Consider the following 21,250-nt stretch of genomic DNA (forward strand, 5'->3'; position numbering starts at 1 on the left):
GGGGAACTTTTAGGGGAAATTAGGTTAAGAACAGTACTTATGCTCAATATAAAATATCCCTCATCTGTCCCTGAGAGGCTGGGGACACACTAGAGTATTAGCAAAGCACTCATATATTAACTTATTTAATCCTCACAACCATTCTAGGTAATGGGTCTCATTAGCCTCATTTTACAGATAAGGACACGGAGGCACAGAGCGGCCAAGAGACTTGTGCTCATGAAGCGATTAAGTGGTAGAACTGGCTGGCAAGCCATGTGGTTGGCTTTAGTGTCTGCTCATCACCACCCACTTCCCTAGGTTTATGCTTTTTTGTCTCTAACCTATTCAGGTGTCCTCCTGGGTGGTAAAAGAAATGGTCAAGAGTTAAAACCTTTTATTAAAAAAATTAAAAGCTGTTATTATTTTACTTTAGTCACTAGTTAGGCTGAGACACCACCATTAATTTGGATCCTTGTTAGATGTGCTAAGTCTTCATCTTGCCTGTAGGAGAGAGAGACGGGCATAGTTAAAACAACTCGCCAGTCAATAATTAAAAGAAATTGTTCACAACTCACTCAACTTTGCCATCTGGTGGCTAATATTACCATTATTTTTTTTAATTAAAAAATATGGAATGCTTCATGTTGGAACATCACATTGTGCATCACCCTTGCACAGAAACCATGCTCATCTTCTTGGTATTGTTCCGGTTTAATACATGTGCTGCCAAGGCAAGCACAGGGGGCTGATATCAAATCCCAGTCTCTGATAGTCTTATTGATTTATTTATGCACCTACTCAAGAAATGTGTTCTTTGCAGCTTGGGAAGCATCATACATATTCACACCAGTCCTTGGGAAGGAGGTAAGTCCAGCACACCTCCCTCTGTAAAGGGAAAGGTTCAGAGCATGGTTTGCTATTAAGAAAACAAGTGTGAATGGGGGGAAAAAAGACTAGAAAACTGAGCAATAGACAAAATCCTAATTGTATTTACCATATACATGGCCACACCCTACTGTGCTACTATAAGATGGTGGCCCCCGGCCATTCTTCTCGCTGCCAGCACAGACCAGAGCCCTGGGCAGAGGCTCTGTCCCTACCTGCCTCCCTGGAAGTTACGCCTTGGTTCTCCATTTGAAAACTACAAACTTCAGAGCCCAAAGGACTGTTAGAAGCCAGTTGCCTCAAGCCCTTCAATTTACAGCAGGGGTCACCTGGAGATCATAAGCGTGTAAGGCAGGGGAAAAAGAAGCTGGAATGTCAGTGAGGATCTGTAGGGACTTCTGTCCCATTTCAGAACGGAAGCCTCTTCCATGTTGACTTTTGACTTTTCTCCACTTTGCAAATTTCCCATAGTGTGATTCTATTAATTAGTAGTCTAAAACATAGTCAGTTTTTGTTCACTTCTCCTCCAGATGCCACTTGGTTCCCAATATCCCTAAAGACTACATTAGCTTCAAGTCATCTTGAGTTCCCCTAAACATTCCTTTTCTTCCCATTTACCCTCATTTATTTCAGTTTATGGAAAGAGGACCATCCCCATTAGCTCAGGTGAACTGGAAAACACAATCTATTTATATCAATAGCACAGGTGTATTGGGCTAGTGCTGTTCTAAGAGTTTTAGAGCTCTTAGACATAAAACCCAGCTAACCCTCAAAACAATCCTGCAAGGTGGGTACCATCATAATTCCCATGATAAAGATGAGGAAACTAAGGAATGGAAAAGTTAGGGACATGTCCCACAACCAGTAAGCACTGTTAGGGACCAAGAAGTTCCACAGTGACTAGTTTCCTGATGACCTGTTTCTGTCTCTTTGGTGCCCACTCATTTCATTTTTGATGAAAAGCCACAAGTCAACTGCTTGGGTCACACATGGTTCTGAAAGTCCTATACTGTTCTGGGTTCCCAGGAACAGAACTCCTGACTGCTCAGGAAGAGATTATGATTCTTCCGCCTGCCAGCACTACTGGCCATCCCTTCTCAGTGCTTCTAGTGCCAGCCTTCTCATCCCAATTCCCTATTCTACATTGTTATTCTTAATCCATTGTGTGTTGGGAAATCAAACCACTCAGCAATGACATTCTGAATTAAAAAAAAAAACACATACACGTGTAATAAATACCTGTTAGCTTCATCTCTTTCTGACTTGTAGCTCCAGCTTTAAAAACTAAATTAGGAATCATGGCAGAGACACCCTGGGGGAATTTGGGGGGGGCACTTTACCATCAGGAAAGGGCATGGACTTTAGCACAAAGCCTCGGCAGCAGCTAAGCTAACTCATCAGAGGCTTTCCTCAGTCTTCCAGGTGTTCTGGAAGTTCTGGGCAGCTACCTGGAGAGGGCCTGCTGGATAACTGAGGTGTTTACTTGTAGAGTCTCATTGCATTCACGTGACCCTAGGAAGAACGGAATGGGCGCTGCATTTCCAAAGAAGATGCCCAGATGAAATTCATATCCATGAGGTTTCCTTGAAGGAAGCAATTTTTAAAATTTGACCCCAGAGACTCTCCAGACTCACAAAGCATTTCTGGGTGACTAGGGACTTAGTTTCCTTTCATAAGCTGCTCAGCCTAAGAGAAAACCTCAGCAGGTGCACACATGCTTTCCTTCACTTGAGGAGCTCTGCTGGCTGGAGGAAGGGGGCATTTGTCTTGACCCAGTCATATGCCTACCTGGTTCCTCTCTGGGCCCAGAGAAGCATTTCTGAGATAGTCACACTAGGCTAGGCATGTGACATTACTAAGGCATGTTGACTTGGGGAAAGATTAGGAGAAATAGAGCCCTGCACTGTGTGGTAGAAGACCCACAGTCCTTCTGATCTTTTCTTTATAAGCCACTCCACGACCTTGTGCAAATCACTTAATCTCTGCCTCAGTTTCCTCAGTTGTAAAATAGGATATACCACCTGCCCTACCTTTATCTGTGAGCTGCTCGATTAGATTAAGTTGGCTGCTGGAAGAATTGTAAAACACTATCTATCCCCAACAAGCCATAACAAAGCCTCACTTGGCCCTCCCAAGCAGGTGCAGCCCAAGTCATTGGAACGTTGCACCCACACTGCTAAGCTATGACTCTGGGTCACCATTCATGTCAGAAGCAGGAGCTGAAGGGGCTTGGGTCTGAAACTAGAAAGCCATGATCAGGAAACAAGAAGTCCCTTCTGGGGCTGGAGATAATGAGGTACCTCCTATCACCACTGGCCCCTCTTCTGGAGATAAAAGATCCTATTGAGGCTCCCGGTGTGAACCATGAGCAGGGCAGAGCTGGACATCCGTTCTCCCTCCCTGGCTACAGACCCCTGCAAAGAATAATCCTTTAACCCCATAATTGCCTTCCCTCCCTGAGAGAGCTGACCGACATCCTGCAGGTAATAAGCTAAAGGTGTTCTCAACCTCAGGAGACTTCAGCACTCACCTAAAAGTTAGTTCCCAAACTTAAAAAGTGTCTGGACTCCAAATATCAAGCTGCCAGTCAGAACAAAGGCTGCGATCTAGACCAGGCTGGACAGCAAAGCGAGACATCATCTCTTAAAGAATTTAAAAAGTTAGCCAGGTGTGGTGGTGTGCACCTGTAATCTTAGCTACTCTGGAGACTGAGGCAGGAGGATCACTGGAGCCTAGGAGTTCGAAGACACAATGAGCTAGGATCCCAACACTGCATCCAGTCAGGGCAACTGAGCAAGACCCAGACTCTTAAAAAAAAAAAAAGCTGTGATCCCTTTAAAGTCCTAATAGGCCACCATTACCTGCCCTTTTGGCAAAAACTTTTGGTCTCCCTCATGAGTGTTTTTTTTTTTTAAATACAGATTTTCTAGATTTTTGTTGTTTTAAATGAACAATCTCTCACTTAAGTGCAGACAGCCATCACATTTTCCAGAGGGAGAAATGGAAACAGTGGAAAGGCAAGTCATTTCGCCCAGGGTTTGCTGTTTTTCACAACCTCGCAATGAGGAGCTTCGCCTCAATAACTCAAGTCAAAATATATTAATAACTCCAAGGCTCAGAATCCAAAATCATCAGAAACCTGGAGAGGGAGCCAGCTGGACTCCTCACTCAACTGAACCTGGTTAGATCAGTAAATGCCTCCAGGCTGCAGTTTCCCCATTTGTGAACTTTGGGCTAATGAAGAAACCAGGAGAGACAGAGGCTTTGGATAAGTCCCAGAAAGGATACTACATCATCTCAAAGGATGAATTGCAACTTCCAAGAATCACAAAAAGCAGGCAAAGCTAAATGAAGATGCTTCTCTCCCTCCCCTCTAGAACTCATACCTTCACACAAAGAAAGGCCTTTAAAACACAATACTTTACAGTGGTGTTTACTAGGGTGGACAGCAACCTGTCCCGAGCCCTCAGGAGAGGCATATTTCTGGGCAATACGCCTCACTCAGTAGATAGCCCTACTATCTGTGGGTCCCCTGATAACTGCAGAAAATTGCCAGCTTCCTTCGCAGCCAAGGACTGTAACAGAGAAGGTAATTGGTTGCAAGTCGGATGACCCAACATGCAAAACGTAACCAGTGCTCCCAGAAGCTTGTAGGCACCACGTGGGAGAAAATAGGGTGAAACCACTGGGGCGTGGTCGGAACATTTTTACCGGGGAGAGCAGCGCGAGAGTATAAGGAGTAAAGAACAGGTGGCTCTTTCCTAACACACGCCCACCTAACGGTAGAGACTGGTTCTTGCTCAAAGATGCAGCCCTGCTCTTTCGATTGTGCGGTGAGCCCCAGCCGTTTGCAAAGGTGTGGTCAGCACGCAAAGACTTCATGCGTCATTTTGAGATTTTTAAAACGTTAAACGCCACCAGCAACCCACTAAGAATTAACTCTTGAGAGTATATGAACATATGTGTGTATAAACTGGAGGGCATCCGAGATCGCGTCTCCCACTAAGCCCTGGGCGAGGTGGAGAGCGTTACCTGGCCAGGTCGAGGAAAGAGTCCACCGTCTCTTTGGGGACGGGAGGAGGCCCCGAGTCCTCCAGCCCCAGGTCGCTGGACTGAAGGGTCTGCGCACCGGACCCTGGCTTGATGATGAATGCCAAGGCCACTGCGAGCGCAGAGGCACTCAGCGTGGTAAGGCCAAAGTAGGCGACGGCGATGCCGCCCAGACGCCCGAGGGCGCTGGCGTCGAGGGAGGCGGCGCCCGACACCAGGCTGCAGACCACCAGCGGCAGGATGATCATGCGCAGCATGCGGAGCAGCATCTCGCCGGGGAAGGCCAGGTAAGTGACCTGCGTGCGGCTCAGGCTGAGCCCGCGCAGCGCCGCGCCCAGGCCCGCGCCCGCCAGCACCCCGGACACGGTGAGCAGCACCAGCGCTTGGCGCCGCAGGAAGCCCGCACAACGCCCGGCGCGTCCCGCCGCGGTCCCTAGAGCTCCAGGCCCGGCCGCAGGCCCCGCCTGGGCGCTGTCGAGGTAGCCGTTGGTCTCGTTGCTTTTCTCCATGGCGCTGCACGACGCTCCCAGCTAGAGGTGGCGGGCGACGGCCACTGAGCTCCGCAGGTTCAGGGAAGCCGCCCCAGGGGTCTACGGGCCTGGAGCAGGACCAGGTGCGAGAAGGGCGACGAGAGGCGCAGAGTGCGGGCTGGAGCCACCGGCGGAGAGGATCGCGCCGCGCCCAGCCTCCCAGGGGCAGCCGCAGGCTGGAGATGATGCAAGGTGAAGCCGAGAGCGCGGACGCAGACCGGGCAGGAGGAGGGAGGGGGAGCGGCCCGAGCCCGCCCCCTTCACGCCCGCCGTCCCGCCCCCCCCCCGCGACGCTGGCCAATCACAGCCCGGGAGCAGCCTCCGGGCGTCTCCGGGCCGCACCCCGCTGGCCGGTGCCGGGAGGGGGCGGGTGGTCTGGAGGCTCCTCCGGAGGCCGCGGGGACGCCGAGGCACTAGGGCGCCGGCTAATCCCGGCGCCAACAGCAGCCTCTCCGCCAGGCTAACAGAGGCCGGCTCGGGGCGACCACAGGGAGGCGCGGGCTGAAGGACCGCACGGGCTAGTAGGCACCCACCGGGCCCTCTCCCGAGGCCGGGATCTGAGTCCTCCGAGCCAGAGGGCCCGGGATAACGTGGAACGCGGTGGCGTTCCTCCTCCTGGAGATTGGGGGAGGGTACCTTTCTCCCGGGAGGTGCTTTTGCCCCCGCGCCGCCCACGCTTTTTTACAGAGCTTGCCGGCCTTTCCCACCAAGGAGGGGTCCCTGGGCGGTCCTGCCGCCGCGTTTCCTCCTGCGAAAAATCTTTTCCTTCAGGGGTGCTGAGGCGCTCGGGTGGTAAAGCACACCATGGTGCCCAGCACGGTCCTGCCCTGAGACAAAGGACGAACGGGGGGAGGATGGATGAAATGGATGAATGAGAGGAGCCTTAGCACGTGCTCGTTAGGGCGCCAACACAGCCGTACCGCGACAAAGGGGGCTCGCGGGTGCCACCAAACCCGGTGTGCCTGGGCCGCGCCACTGCGCGCACCGGGGCGCTCCTGGGTGTGTGTGTCCTGGGGCTACCAGGATGGGGCTGGGTCACCCGCCCAGCAGCTGTCTGCGGTATGGTGGTGGAAGACTCAAAGCTCTTCTAGAAGAAACAGCTGTCACGCCACCACTTCCAGTTGGTTTCTGCCACGTAACCTAAGCTGAAACACAAGCCACTAGATTTTAACCTCTTCCATCCCCAGGCCCGAGCCCTGGCGTGAGAACAGCGCAGACGGTGGTTTGGCCAGTCTGAAGGCTTCCTCATTGTTCACGTTCTAGGGATTTCCTCTTTATTTCATCTTTTATTTGATATCTGATTTGGCCATGGGAGTTATAAGGGAAACTTCTGCTGAATCCTTTTACTGTGTCACAGTTATTATATTATTCTGCTTTTGAAAAGAATTGTTCTTTAAAGGCGTCTTTTTTCCTCCCTCCCTCCCTCCCTCCCTCTCTCCCTCCCTCCCTCCCTCCCTCCCTTCCTTCCTTCCCTCTTTCCCTCATTCCCTTTCTTTTCTTTCTTCTCTTTCTGGGACAAGGTCTTGCTATGCTGCCCAGGCTGGTATTCCAATTCCTGGGCTTATGGGATCCTGCTTAGTAGCTGGCACCAGCCACTGCGCCAGGCAAGGGGAGACTTAAGTGTGGGTAACCTCAATTAAGGAGGAAGGCAATTTACTATAGATTTCTTGCTAAAAAGGATGTCATCTTAAAACATGCCATGACAGATGTTTGTGCAAATAAAAATGTCTTTATAAGGAACTTTAAGGAGCTGTCCAAATTTTGAAACAGTGAGTGTAGTCATTGCTTGGAGCTAGCCAGCTATTGGCTAGAACTTGTAGGGGTGTGTGTGGAGGGGGAGGGATGGCGTAGTGTCAGATGAAGAGCTACACATATTTGTATCTGGCTTTCCAGAATGCAGTTCATTTCTCTATGTGCACTGAAGAAAGAGTAATTTCTACAGACAAACACCATGTTTTGCCAGTCAGCCCTTCCCTTTGTTTTGACTACCATGTTTATGCAAAAGACTCTTAAATCATGCTCCAGAAATGAGTCTCCAACTTCCTATTTTACATCTCCACCTGAATATCCTGCAGGCATCCCAACTTGAAATGTTCGAAACCAAATTCATGGTTGCCTTCCTCATGCCGGCTCATCCTTCTACTCCCCTATTTCTGTTAAAACATGATTGATGTTCCAGTCACCTCTGTGTGAAACTTCAAAGTGAACTTTGGTTCTTTCCTCTGTAGTGCCTTCTCTCATCTAATCAATTGCTAAGTCCCACAGAGTTTCCTTTCACAATATTTATCACATCTGCGCATCCCATCTCTTCCCACTGCTACCACACTGGCTCAGTTCTTATTTCCTCACTTCTTATCGGTGCTATTGAAATGTTCTCCTAATTAGTCTTCCCATCTCCGATGCTCCTCTTGTTCCAACCATCCTGTATTTTGCTTTGCCCCAGGCTAATCTTCCTAATGAGTAATATACATGTTAGGATAAGGTTCAGCTTTCATCCAGCAGAAAAGAAGGAGCAACGAGGGCCTGCCTTCTTCCTTTGTAAACACTTCCTAAAAATCACACACATTATTTCTCTTATATTTCATCAATAAGAATTTAGTCAAATGACCATACCTTGCTGCAAGAAAAGTTAGGGAATGTGATTTTTGTTTCACACAGGCATACACTCAGTTAAAAAATTTGGAGTTTCTGTTCCTAAAGGAGCATAGACAAATGATATTGGAGGACAACTTCATATCACTTCTTGATCAAAAGCTTTCAGTGGCTCCCACTGAATTAAGAATGTGTTCCTCATCCTGGCATTCAAGGCCTACCATGATCTGGCCTCAGCCTGCTCTCCAGCCTTGTGCCTTCTAGGCCTCCTGCAAAAATGGGACTGTGTGCTGCCTCCACATTGTTTTGCCCTCCATCCAGTCCCAGTTTAGATACCACATTTCTCCCATAGACTTTCTGAACCCCAGTTGCACCAACTGTGCTTGCTGCCCGTGGCTTTTTGTGCAGTACCTGTGCACTCCAAAGCTGCAGTAATAGTCAGTCAACCCTCAACTGGAAGTGGGGAACTCCCTGAACTATTTAGCCATAGTGTGGTGCTAAGTGTGAGAGCACTGTTAGGGGGTGCCTTATACTATGCCACGTGTATCCGTCATTGAATTAGCAAGAAGGAGCTGGTCTCTTGGGGCCTTTTTATCTCTAGAGGGTTGCCCTGTAGCCACTCTGCCGAGTTGTGAGGCAAACTAAGAAACAGGTGTCTTCTGGCCTCAACAACATTTGGGGGTGTTACCATATCTATGAGAGGGTTTCACTTTCTGCCACTTTTTTCTCTCTTTTCTTAGTTCCTCTCCTTTTGCATTTTTTGTCTTTTCATAATTTGACATGCCTCCTGTTTATAGGTATTTTGTGCAAAATAAAGTTGATTCCTGTGTTAGACACCTTCCCCCACAGTACTTACATGTGTTCCCCCTGGTTTCTAGGTGCTTAAGTACTGAATTATAGCAATGCCTTGCAAGTGATCCAGCCTGATGGCATTACCACCACTGTCATCTGATCCCGTGATAGGCTAGAGTATTGTTCAGAAAAAATTTTTCCCTTGTTTCTCCCACTTAGATAGGAGTTTACTTACCCCATTGCCTTTGAGGTTGGCCATGTAGCTCCTTGGCTAGTGGACAAAGTGGATGTGATGCAAGCAAAGGCATCGAAATGTTTTCACACAGTCGCACAGGGACTCCTGCATACATGTGACCCAGCATGCCTTGGATAGATGCTGCCCTTTCAGCCTGGCACCAGAACAAAGACAGGAGTGTGTCTGAATTTAACCTGCATCCCTGACAAACCCAGCTGCCTCATAGCCTAAAGAGGAACACCCCAGTCAATAAATGCTTATTGAAACCCACTGAGTTATTCTGGAGTACTGTATTATTGTAGCAATAGCTGAGTAATATAAATGCTGTCTTCAACATCTGCTTCAATGATCTATTGCTGAATAACCAACCAGCCTAAACCATGCTGGCGTAAAACAACCACCTCAAAAAGAAAAGGCATAAAATGACCACCAATTTTTTATGCTCATGATTTTATAGGCCAGAAATTCAGACCAGGGATAACAGAATGTCTCCTTTCTGTTTCACAATGACAGAAACCCCAAGCTGGAGTGGCTTAATGGCTAAAAATGGCTAGGACACCTCATTTGGGCTCCTCTGCCTGTGGCCTAGGTTCTGGCTATCTTTTAGGATCCTCCGTTATTTCCCACATTGCATCTGTTGAGTCTGGAATGTCCAAGATGCCTCTTTCATTCGTACAACTGGCACCTTGGCTAGTGGGTTTGGATCCACTCGGGCTAGCTGGGCATCTCTCGCTCTCTCACTGTGGCTAGTGTGAGTTCCTCACAGTATGGCAATCTTGGTGAAGTCAAATCTCTTGTGTAGTGATTGACTTCCCCCAGACTGAATGTCTAAGAAATGTAGGTCGAAGCTGCAAGACTTCTTCTGACCTAGCCTCAGAAGTCCCAGAACATTACTTCCTTCTCATTCTGTCAGTCAAGCAAATCATTAAGGCCAGCCCAAATTCCAAGGAGAATTAGACCCCACCACTCGATGGTGGGAATAATCGAGAATTTGCAGCCATCTTCAATCCATAGTAACATTCCTGCTTAGTACCCATGTTTTGTGGGCCAGAGCAGCACATATAGGTCACTACTTGCCCTAGCTCTGGTGACTCTTTAGACAACTCCATTAGAAATTTGCTTTGGACAGTCTCTCAATAAATGGTGCCGCGTAAACTAGATGTCCATATGCAGAAGAATGCAATTAAACCCTCATCTTGGCCGGGCATGGTGGCTCACGCCTGTAATTCCAGCACTTGGGAGGCCGAGGTGAGTGGATCATCTGAGGTTGGGAGTTCCAGACCAGCCTGACCAACGTGGAGAAACCCCATCTCTACTAAAAATACAAAATTATCCAGGCATGGTGGCTCACACCTGTAATCCCAGCACTTGGGAGGCCGAGGTGAGTGGATCATCTGAGGTTGGGAGTTCCAGACCAGCCCGACCAATGTGGAGAAACCCCATCTCTACTAAAAATACAAAATTAGCCAGGCATGGTGGTGCATGCCTGTAATCTCAGCTACTCGGCAGGCTGAGACAGGAGAAATCACCTGAACCTGGGAGGTGAAGGTTGCCATGAGCTGAGATTTGTGCCATTGCACTCCATCCTGGGCAACAAGAATGAAACTCCATCTCGAAAAAATAAATAAATAAAGTAAAAAACCCTCATTTCACACCATATACAAAAATCAACTCAAAGTGGATTAAAAGCTTTAAGACCTGAAATTGTAAAACTACTAGAAGAAAATATAGGAGAAAAGCATCCATGACATTGGTATGAAAAATAATTTTAAAAAAAATATGACCCCAAATCACAGGCAACAAAAGGAAAAACAGACAAATGGGATTACATCACACTAAAAAGCTCTGCAGAGCAAAGGAAACAATCAACAGAAGGAAGATACAACCTACAGAGTGGGAGGATATATTTGCAAACCAGACACCTGATAAGGGGTTAATATCCAAAATATATAAGGAACTCAAACAATTCAATAGAAAGAAAACAAATAACCCAATTTTTAAAAATGGGCAAAGGACTTGAATAGATATATCTCAAAAGAAGGCATACAAATGGCCAATAAGTATATAAAAATGTTCAGCATCACTGATTATCAGGGAAATGCGAGTTAATCTCCTTTGTGATGAGATATCACCTGACACCTATCAGAGTGACTATTAACCAAAAGAAGAAAGTTAACAAATGTTGGAGAGGTGATGTGGAGAAAGGAGAACGCTTGCATACCGTTGGTGGGAATGTAGATTAGTATAGCCATTATGGAAAACAGTATGGAAGTTCCTCAAAAAATTAGAGATGAAACTATCAGATGATCCAGCAGTCCCTGGATGTATATCCAAAGGATATGAAATTAGTATGTTGAAGAGATATCTGCACTCCCATGTTCATTGCTGCACTATTCACAATAGCCGAGATATGAAAACAACCTCACTGTCCATCAAAGGATGAATGGATAAAGAAAACATGGTAGATAAACACAATGGAATATGATTCAGCCTTTAAAAAGGAAATCCTGTCATTTACAATAATGTGGATCAATCTGAAGGATATTTTGTTAAGCCAGGCACAGAAAGGCAAACCATATGATCTCACTTATATGTGTATTTTTTATACAAAAGTAGAACTCATTGAAACCGAAAGTAGAAAGGTAGTTATTAGAGGCTGGTGATTGGAGGGGTTGAAGATATGTTGGTCAAAGGAAACAAAATTTCAATTAGGAGGAATAAGTTCAAGAGATGTATTGTACATGATGGCGACTGTAGACAATAACAGTATATTGCTACTTGAAAGTTGCTGAGGGAGTAATTCTAAAGAGTTCTCACCACAGAAAATAAGTATTTGTGGCAATGTGTATGCTAAATAGCCATTCTACAACGTATACATATATCAAAACATCACGTTTGACACCATAAATACATATAATTTATAAAATAAGAGGAAGTTCTTTTGGCATGATTTAGTCATGTTCTTAAAACCATGACTGCATCACCCATCATGAAAGAGACTCAGTTTCCCTCATTAAAGAATAGCTATAGATTTTTTACTTACAGAGTGATAACAATAGTTTTATTCCTGTCTTGTCAAAGCGACTGCCACTCCCAACATACTTATGTACCCAGGAATAGTGTATTGTACTCACATGCCAGCTCCTGCTAGCAAAGAGGTTGTGTCAGCTCTATCTTCACGTCTGACGCCCATTACATATTTTTCACATTATTTCACTACAGTCACCAGGAACATCACTAGAATCACAGAGCAGGAATTATTTTCTGCCATGAGTGGATTGAAAAAAGAAAATTACATCCTTCGTCACAGGCAAATTTGGATTCTGGAGAACTTTTTACTTTTTCTAAGAGACATCAGATAGTTTAAATAACAATTATATTTAAAAAGGTTGAATGCTATAGTTTGTAAAACACAACTTCGTAGGAAGTACAATGTGATTTTTTTTTTTTTAAAGAATATTTGCTCTCCAAATAGATCTGAGTACTTAGCAAACAGAGCAAAAAAAGAGAAGATCCAAAGTAACACATAAATTCTTTTTCTTCCGTGGTGAACAACTTAGTATACAGTGGCATACTGGTACCAAAGTACTGATGACTTTGTAATTGGTAATCCTTTCCCTAGGTTCCCCTCAGTCTCATCCCTACCAATCAAAAACGAGAGAGAGAGAGAGAGAGAGAGAGAGAGAGAGAGAGAGAGAGAGAGGGAGAAGGGGCCAAGGAAATGCCCCTAGAACCAAGGAAATGCCCCTAGAACCAAAAGGTCAGGCACAGACTCAGATAAACAATTTGAGTCAATACTAAAAAAGGAATTTGGTCAGAATGGGAGTAAACGGCAGAATGAAACTTAAGTAAGATGTCTGTCTCTATAGTTTTGGAGACTAGCTAAAGACATAATAATTGACATTTTCTTTGTAGAGGGGTCTGTTGAAATGAGAGCACTGAAGAAGACAAGCTAGAAGATGGGAACACCAGTTAGTTTGGTGTCTGTGTTTTGTGGGTGGCAGTTAGTTCTAAGGCTAGGGATTTAATTCAACAACACAACCAGACGTTTACGAAGTTTCTTACTAAGAATAAATCACTCTGCAAGGCTCAGATAGAGTGAACACAAAACTGGGGAGTAAGAATTACTTGAGCAGCTGATAAAATGCATATTCCTGAGCCTGGAGCAGGACCTTGGAACCTGCATTTCAACAAGCCAGTCCCTCCCTGACCCTATTATTCAATCAAGAAGAATGTAAAAGGGCATTGAATTAACAGAGTTCAACATTAAAGACCAAAATAAGATCTAGAGCTAGGTCTTTAAAGACTGCCAAGTCCTTCCAACTAAGTGCAATACTAAGAGGTGAGAAGCTGGTGGAATTAGATGAGAGGGGGATTGGATAGGGTGGAAAAGAAATGGGTATCAATTAGTATGACTGATAGTTCTCACAAGAATTTATTGGGCTTTGCATAAGAATTCACTGAAGTGGACTAAAGTGTATTTGGGGAAAAAGATATGGACTCCTGAAAAGATAACTTATCTTACAAGTAGAACTCAGAGCTCAGGCTTAACTCTCAGCTGAGTCACCTAGAAAGAATTTGAGAAGGCCAGATTCCAGGGCTCTACCCTGGAAATTTTGTTTCTGTACTCTGGGATAGGATCCAAGCATTTATATATATTTTATTCTTCCAGTTAATAGATTAATGAGATATAACAACCAAATGCAATGAAATCTGCATTAAAAGAAAACTGAAGTACAATAGTGAGACAATTAAGGAAAATCTTGTGTGGACTACATGTTGAACTCCATGTTGAGTTCTTTTCAGGGGTGACAGTGGTGTTCTGGATAGTAAGACAATGGCCTCGGTCTTGACAGACCATGAATAAATATTTAGGGGTGAGGTGTCATGGTGCCTGCACACCATTTTTGGGAAGCTTGGCAAAGAGGAAATGTGTAAAAATATAAAGAGAATGATGCAGTAGGGGAGGTAAGATGTTAATACCTGTTAAAACTAGATAAGAATATATTGGTGTTGTTTTCTTCTTGAAACTTTTCAGTAGATTTAAAAATTTTCAAAATTATTATTATTTTGAGATGGAACCATGCTCAGTTGCCCAGGCTGGAATGCAGTGACATGATCTCAGCTCACTGCAACCTCCACCTCCTGGGTTCAAGTGATTCTTCTGCCTCAGCCTCCCAGTAGCTGGGATTACAGGCGCCCACTACCACACCTGGCTAATTTTTAAAAATTTTTAGTGACACAGGTTTCACCATGTTGGCCAGGATGGTCTCAAACCCCTGACATCAAATGATTCAGCTGCCTCGGCCTCCCAAAGTGCTGGGATTACAGGTGTGAGCCACCGCGCCAGCCTTATTATTATTTTTGAGATGGAGTCTCACTCTGTCGCTCAGGCTGGAGTGCAGTGGCATGATCTCAGCTCACTGCAACCTCTGCTTCTCAGGTTTAAGCGATTCTCAACCTCCTGAGTAGCTGGGACTACAGGTGTGTACCAGTACACTCTGCTAATTTTGGTATTTTTAGTAGAGACAGGGTTTCACCATGTTGGCCAGGCTGGTTTCAAACCCCTGACCTCAGGTGATCCGCCTGTCTTGGCCTCCCAAAGTGCTAGGATTACAGGTGTAAGACACCACGCCTGGCCAAAAATTTTCTAAATTATGAAACGTCAATTGTTTTTACAGGAAAGAAGAATGATGGAGTGAAAGACTCCAACTGATTTTGTTGCGCAGCAGAGTTGTGCAGTTTTAGTAGAAAGTTAAGTATCATAGAAGCTTGGAGCAGTGAGGGTCACAGGGTCCCAGAACTGCGGTTTGCCATTTGTTTTCTGCAGGGGCACACGTGACAAACGATGCTTACACACAGTGCCTACAGCCATGGGTGGACCCAGGTTTAGAGGTAATTCCTGGCTACTGACCTGTAACACGACAGATTTTCTTTCCTCTTAAGAAAGAATGTTGGCTTGCAAGTAAGGGATGTTATCATAGGGATAACTTTGAATTCATTCAAATTCATTTAAAAAATAATAATGTCTTAACTTCTGTATATTTGTATGGAAGAAGTTTGAAAATTCAAAAATCATTCCAAAGTACAAAGAAAATGTAGATCCTTTGCTACCTGTAACTGATCCAATCTTTGTCATGAGCGGTCATGGCCCTGGGTCATTGCACGGAAGAGAACAACTTTAACCCTCTAGTGAATATAGTGGAAATCTTTTCCTGCTTCGAGAGCCTCATATGAATAATTCTGAGTCTTTTGGCAAATACACAATGTTTTAGACTTCCTGTCTATCAAGTGGCTCTACAATGATGTGATTATAGAAAGTTCTAAGGACAGTTAAAATTTTTTAAAAATTGAGAAAGAAGAGTGCTTCACTTGTAAGACAAATGCATGAATATTGTGATAGATTATGAAAATAGTCCCATTTTTCACCACTTCCTGTGTCCTGACCTTTTGTCATGTTGCTTTTCAGGGCCCTCCAATTCTGAATCTGGGCTCATTCATGTGCTTCTCTTTGGTCACTGGATATGGCTGACCTGAGACAAGCAGAGATTTGAAATGGGCTTACACATTGAGCTTTTCTCTTATGCCTGTGCATTGCTGTAAGAGCAGATCTGGACTAGTGTGATGGAGGGTGAGAGACACCTGGAACTTGACTGAGTCCTCCAGCCATCCTAGTAGAGGTCATTCTGGACCAATGACCAACCAGTCAGGCCTTGAATATGCGAGCAAGCCCAGCCAAGATCAGCAGAGCTGTCTAGTTCCCATCCCCACCCCACCACCTCCTGAAACAGGAGCAAGAAACACTTATTGTGTATGCCACAGAGGTTTCATGGTTTTTTTTAAACTGTATTGGTCCAAGTTCTCCAAGAAGCAGATGCTAGCCAAGTGCAGTGGTTCATGCCTGCCTATAATTTCAGTGCTTTGTTAGGCTGAGGTTGGAGGATCACTTGAGCTCAGGAGTTCAAGACCAGCCTGGGCAACATAGAGAGACCTTGTCTCTAAAAAAAAAAAAAAAAAAAAGAAATTAGCTGGGCGTGGTGATGCATGCCTGTAGTCCCACCTACTTGGGAGGCTGAGGAAGGAGGATTGCTTGAGCCCAGAAGGTTGAGGCTGCAGTGAGCCATATTTGTGCCACTACACTCCAGCCTGGGAAATAGAGTGACACCCTGTTTAAAAAAACAAAAACAAACAAAAAGAAGCAAATGCCAAGATAGAATAAAATGTACAAGGGATTTTATTAGGGGACATTCTTAGGTGGATTAAAATAGAGAGGGAGCTGTGTGTTAGAAGAGCTGTCAGAAGGCAATGCAAGTCTGATCTCAGGTGAAGAAAGGAGGGAAGGAAGGTAAATGGAAATGTTCTAGACTGTCCTGTAGTCACAGGAAGGTGTAGCAAAGCTATTGAGGAGCCTCAAGTGAAAGCCACCTATCAGAGGAGTCTTGAGCCTCCTAGGAATAGCAGCATCCCCATTGCGTTCAGCCATTCACTGGGAGCAGCCTGTGGGAGGCATGGCCTTGACACAAACATAGCAGTGGATTTCAGACCACACTAATTGGTTAATTAGACTAATTAGTCTGCAAGGTCTTTCTCATGGCTGCCGCAGTTACACTGCATTATTATGGGAAGACAACTGATAGAGAAAGAAACTACTTACTCTAGAAGATTCTTAATATGAGCAGTACTGCCTCCTAAAGGACATTTTGGTAGTATCTGAGGGTGTCTCTTAGCTGTCATAATGTTTGAAGGCCAGTGATGCTAGATGTCCTGCAATACACTGGAATATCCTGAACAACAAATCTTTCTGTATCCTTCGCGAGTTTTCAATGTCCTGTATGGAATCCACAAGGGAAATAATCTGTTGAAAATTATCTGAGCCAATTATCTGATAGTGTTTGTTGTTGTTGTTTTTGAGATGGAGTCTTGCTTTGCCACCAGGCTTGGATTGCAGTGGTGCAATCTCGGCTCACTGCAACCTCTGCCTCCCAGGTTCAAACGATTCTCCTGCCTCAGCCTCCCAAGTGTTGGGATGACAGGCACTCACCATCATACCCAGCTAATTTTTTTAGTATTTTTAGTTGAGATGGAGATTCACCATGTTGGCCAGAATAGTCCTGATCTCTTGACCTCATGATCTGCCTGCCTCATCCTCCCAAAGGACTGGGATTACAGGCATGAGCCAGTGTGCCCAGCTGGATTCTGTTTTATACAGAAACATCAAACATTTCTTGCTTAATATGAATATGCACTGAATTTCTAAGATTGTCATTTCTGTGCGTATTGAAAAAAGAGTGCTTTGTTTGAAACTTTATTAAGTGTTGGTTACCTATTTTAGGAAATCATGCTGGTAAGCACCACTACTTGTGGTGTATGAGTCACCTATGCAGTGCTGCTGGGACAATCTGCATTTGTGACTGTGGCCACCATGTGCAATGTGCAGCATCTGGCTCTTTTTTATTTGCTTATTTGTTTTTTGAGACAGAGTCTTGCTTTGTCACCCAAGCTGGAGTGCAGTGGCACGATCTTGGCTCACTTCAACCTCTGCTTCCCTGGTTCAAGTAATTCTCCTGCCTCAGCCTCCCAAGTAGCTGCGATTACAGTCACCCACCCCCAGCCCTGGCTAATTTTTTTGTAGGGATGGGATTTTTGCCATGTTGGCCAGGCTGGTCTCAAACTCCTGACCTCAGGTGATCCACCTGCCTCAACCTCCCAAAGTGATGGGATTACAGGCATGTGACACAGTGCCTGGCCTGGCTCTTGTGTTAAATTGCCCTGCGTTATCATTCCTGGGCACTGACAATGAAACAAATTTCATTATAATGATTTTCTTGAAATTACATGGTCTGTAGGCTGTTTTACTTAAGAACTTCATTTTAGGATGAAAGAAGGTGCTAGGTCTCCTATGTGCAGAACTATTCCTGCAGAATGGGGGTCAAAAAAACTATATAAGGATTAGAAAAGAGAAGAGAAATGGATACACATGTTCATAGCAGCATTAGTCACAATAGCCAAAAAGTGGAGGCAACCCAGGTGTCTGCTGACAGATGAATGGATAAACAAAATGATCTGTACACACTCCCTCCTCAGGAGCCCAGGCTCACACTGAGCTTCAGCCTTCATTGGAAGACTGAGCACCAGATGTGTGGGGAGGTGTCCGAGCATCAGCCCTGCAAAGCCTGTCCTCTGAAGTCCTGGTTTCCAGTAACACCACCTCTTCCCTTTCACTCCCCAGTCCTAGAGGTGGTAGCTTCTTCCTTCGGTTATTAGTATCTGATTTGCCTCAGCATTCTCTTTTTGCTTTTTTCCCCAGATACCTAACACCATTGTAATCAATTACCTATATTATATCTCTTCTGTTGGAAATTCCTAGTGTAGTTTCTGTTTTCCTTACTGGACACTGACCAATGAAATCTCTTAAAAACACACATTTCTCTGTCAAAGTGGTGCAGTAGTGATGTTGCCTCTACCTGGACTCATAGGGCAGAACCTCATATGGATCCTCACAGCAATTAGATTTCAGTCTCTATTTTCTTCTAAAAGGAACAGGAGCTCTTTGTTTTTTTTTTTGTTTGTTTGTTTTATTTGTTGGGTTTTTGTTGTTTTTCTGAGACAGAGTCTTGCTCTGTCACCTAGGCTAGAGTGCAGCAGTATGATCTCAGCTCACTCCAACCTCCACCTCCTGGGTTCAAGTGATTCTCATACCTCAGCCTCTTGAGTAGCTGGGATTATAGGTACCCACTACCATGCCCAGCTAATTTTTGTATTTTTAGTAGAGACAGGGTTTACCATGTTGACCAGGCTGGTTTTGAATGCCTGACCTCAAGTGATCCACCCGCCTTGGCCTCCCAAAGTCCTGGGATTATAGGCGTGAGCCACCGCGTCAGGCCGACAAGGGCTCTTTGGAGAGTAAATGAGTCTATGGTTTACAGGTTTACAAGCTAATTTGATATTATTGAAAACATTAGTAACATCTAGCATTCCCCATACACAATAGCACTCCATGATGCTGAAAACCCACCCAACCATCCTCCTCATGATGGGATGGGGAAGGCACCCAAGTGACCCTGTGGTGATGCAGGCCCCTTGGGCTCTTACTGCTCCATCTCTGGGGCCCGCCTCAGGACTAATGTTCAGCCCCTCCTGGTATCCATAGCTGTCACTGAAAGATTGTCCAGTCCTTCATCCTGATGTATGAATGTCTTTTCTAATTGGCTGGAGCCAAACTAATTACTAGACATTTTAAATATTATTGGTTATTTTGGATTATGGTCATGTTCCATGACATTTCCTTTGGTCTCAAAGTCAACACATGCTGAAGTTCTTTACCCTGACTTGAGGACTCCTCCAGAAAGCCAACTCTCCCACACCCCTGTGTCTGCTCATAGTGTATGGGAACTTCTCAATCCCCTGCCTTTCTGGGGATAACTGAACCAACAGTGAGCTCCTTTTTGACGGGACCCTGTTTCATTCACCTTGCAAGTTGCTGGGGGCATTGTAGCCACTGCAGTGTGATATAGAGGTTTGTGCAGTTGTTTTTTGAATGGGGTAGCAGTGTAGAGTAGTGGTTTGCGGAATGATACGGCAGTGTGGAATAGAGTGATCGGCATAGCAGTATGGTTTCGTGGTTTGTTGAATGATGTAGCAGTATGATGCAGAGGTTTGCTGAGTGGCACAGCAGTATGATGTAGAGGTTTTTTGAATGGCTCAGCTGTATGGCATAGTTTGTTGAAAGGTGCAGCAGAATGGAGTAGTAGTTTGTTGAATGGTGCATCAGTCTAATATACAGGTTTATTGAATGGTGTAGCAGTATGGCATGGTGGATTTTTGAATGGCCCTGCAGTATGAAGTGGGAAGTCAGACTTGTTTATATCTCTTTTTTGCCACTTATGAGCCTTGTGATCTTGGGCAGGTTACTTAGCCTTTCTCTGCCTCACTTTATATTCTGTAAAACGGAGGTAACAACCTCATAGTTTTGCTGAGAATCAAATGAATGATGTGCATAAAATAATTAGCACAGCTCCTGATACATTATAAAATGCTTAATGAACATGAACTGAAACAATGATTATATAACGGACTTTTGTTATTGTTGCATGTGGTCTAGTTCAGTAACTTTAGATGATGTGTCAGAATAAAGAAAAAACACACTCCGAGCTCTACTTCCATCTAAGGAAGAAGAATTTGAATACTTGTTCACTGTATGTTTGAATAATGCAAGGAAAAATCCAACGAAAACCTTGTCGTGTCACAGGGGGAAGGTTGGACATTTTCTGGTGAATTTTTCAGATCGAATTCTCATTTTCTTTTTTCCTTTCTCTTGTTCTCTGGTGCAGCTTTTCTGGATTCTTGCTGCTGTTGAGTGCTGAGGAGTAATTAACCATCTGCAAGAAGGCACTTGTAGATGAGATGGAGTTAGAAAATGCAAGTGGCACTATGAAAGGTTATCGCTAGTTAACAGGAAAAGGAATGGGTATTCATGCCCTCTTGGCAGCCAATTTTGGCCCTTGGCAAGCATCCATTGTGAGTTTGGCAAGTGGCCAAAGTGGGCAGGTCATCCTTACTCGCCTCCGCTCCATACCCCCCTCCCATGTCGAAGGCCTGTGATGGTGACATGTCTTTCTTTTGAATCATCCCTGCATTTAGGCTGCCTGTGTCCAAGCTAACTGGGGAGACTGACTGTTGGAACCGGAACAAGATCCCCACCTTGATACGAAAGGCAAAGGACCTCACTTAGCAGGAATCAGGAATGGTTAAATCTGCATAGGAGGCAAGATCAGCATCACCAGTGCTGCCATGTTGATAGTAGGTACCATGATAATGACGTGATGAGAATGGCACTTTACTTCTGTGATTTTTTTCCTCCCCAAAACCCATCACCCTGTCTGTTCATGAGAAAAACAGCAGACAAATCCAATAGAGGTACATCCTACAAAATATATGACTGGCACTCCTCAAAGCTCTCAGCACCATCGAAAGGAAGGAGAGTCTGAGAAACTGTCAGAGCCAAGAGTAACCTAAGGAGATATGATGACGAATATACTGGGGCTTCCTGAATGGGATCCAAGAACAGAAAAGGACATGAGGAAAAAACTAAGGGAATCTGTATAGAGTGTGGACTTTAGTTAATAACAATACAGCTGTCATTTGGAATAGGTTATTTCTATGACTTAGGCCAGAGTTTCCTAAA

At 45.0% G+C, this 21,250-nt stretch overlaps 1 protein-coding gene, 1 long non-coding RNA gene and 1 pseudogene across 23 annotated transcripts in view; 1 reads left to right on the top strand and 2 right to left on the bottom strand.

The window, feature by feature from the left end:
• Window positions 1-5,647, bottom strand: part of SLC1A4 (solute carrier family 1 member 4) — a 32,070-nt gene extending 26,423 nt beyond the window's left edge. For both annotated transcript variants that reach the window (XM_008980606.5, XM_008980607.5), the window contains exon 1: window positions 4,900-5,647. In XM_008980606.5, coding sequence (XP_008978854.1) covers window positions 4,900-5,426 — 527 coding nt within the window. In that variant the 5' untranslated portion in view covers window positions 5,427-5,647. The remainder of the gene's footprint in view (window positions 1-4,899) is intronic.
• Window positions 606-721, bottom strand: LOC118147574 (U6 spliceosomal RNA; annotated as a pseudogene).
• The window catches only part of LOC108588224 (uncharacterized), a 95,810-nt gene continuing 79,698 nt past the window's right edge, over window positions 5,139-21,250 (top strand). For 15 of the 21 annotated variants that reach the window (XR_013526568.1, XR_013526558.1, XR_013526562.1 and 12 more), the window contains exon 1: window positions 5,139-5,204. This is a non-coding gene — a long non-coding RNA (uncharacterized LOC108588224). Of the gene's footprint in view, window positions 5,205-20,706; window positions 20,866-21,250 lie in introns of those variants that run through there. The other 6 variants (XR_013526565.1, XR_013526557.1, XR_013526551.1 and 3 more) reach the window with 2 other exon arrangements.

This window comes from Callithrix jacchus, chromosome 14 (genome assembly GCF_049354715.1).
Source record: "Callithrix jacchus isolate 240 chromosome 14, calJac240_pri, whole genome shotgun sequence".
NCBI lineage: Eukaryota > Metazoa > Chordata > Mammalia > Primates > Cebidae > Callithrix > Callithrix jacchus.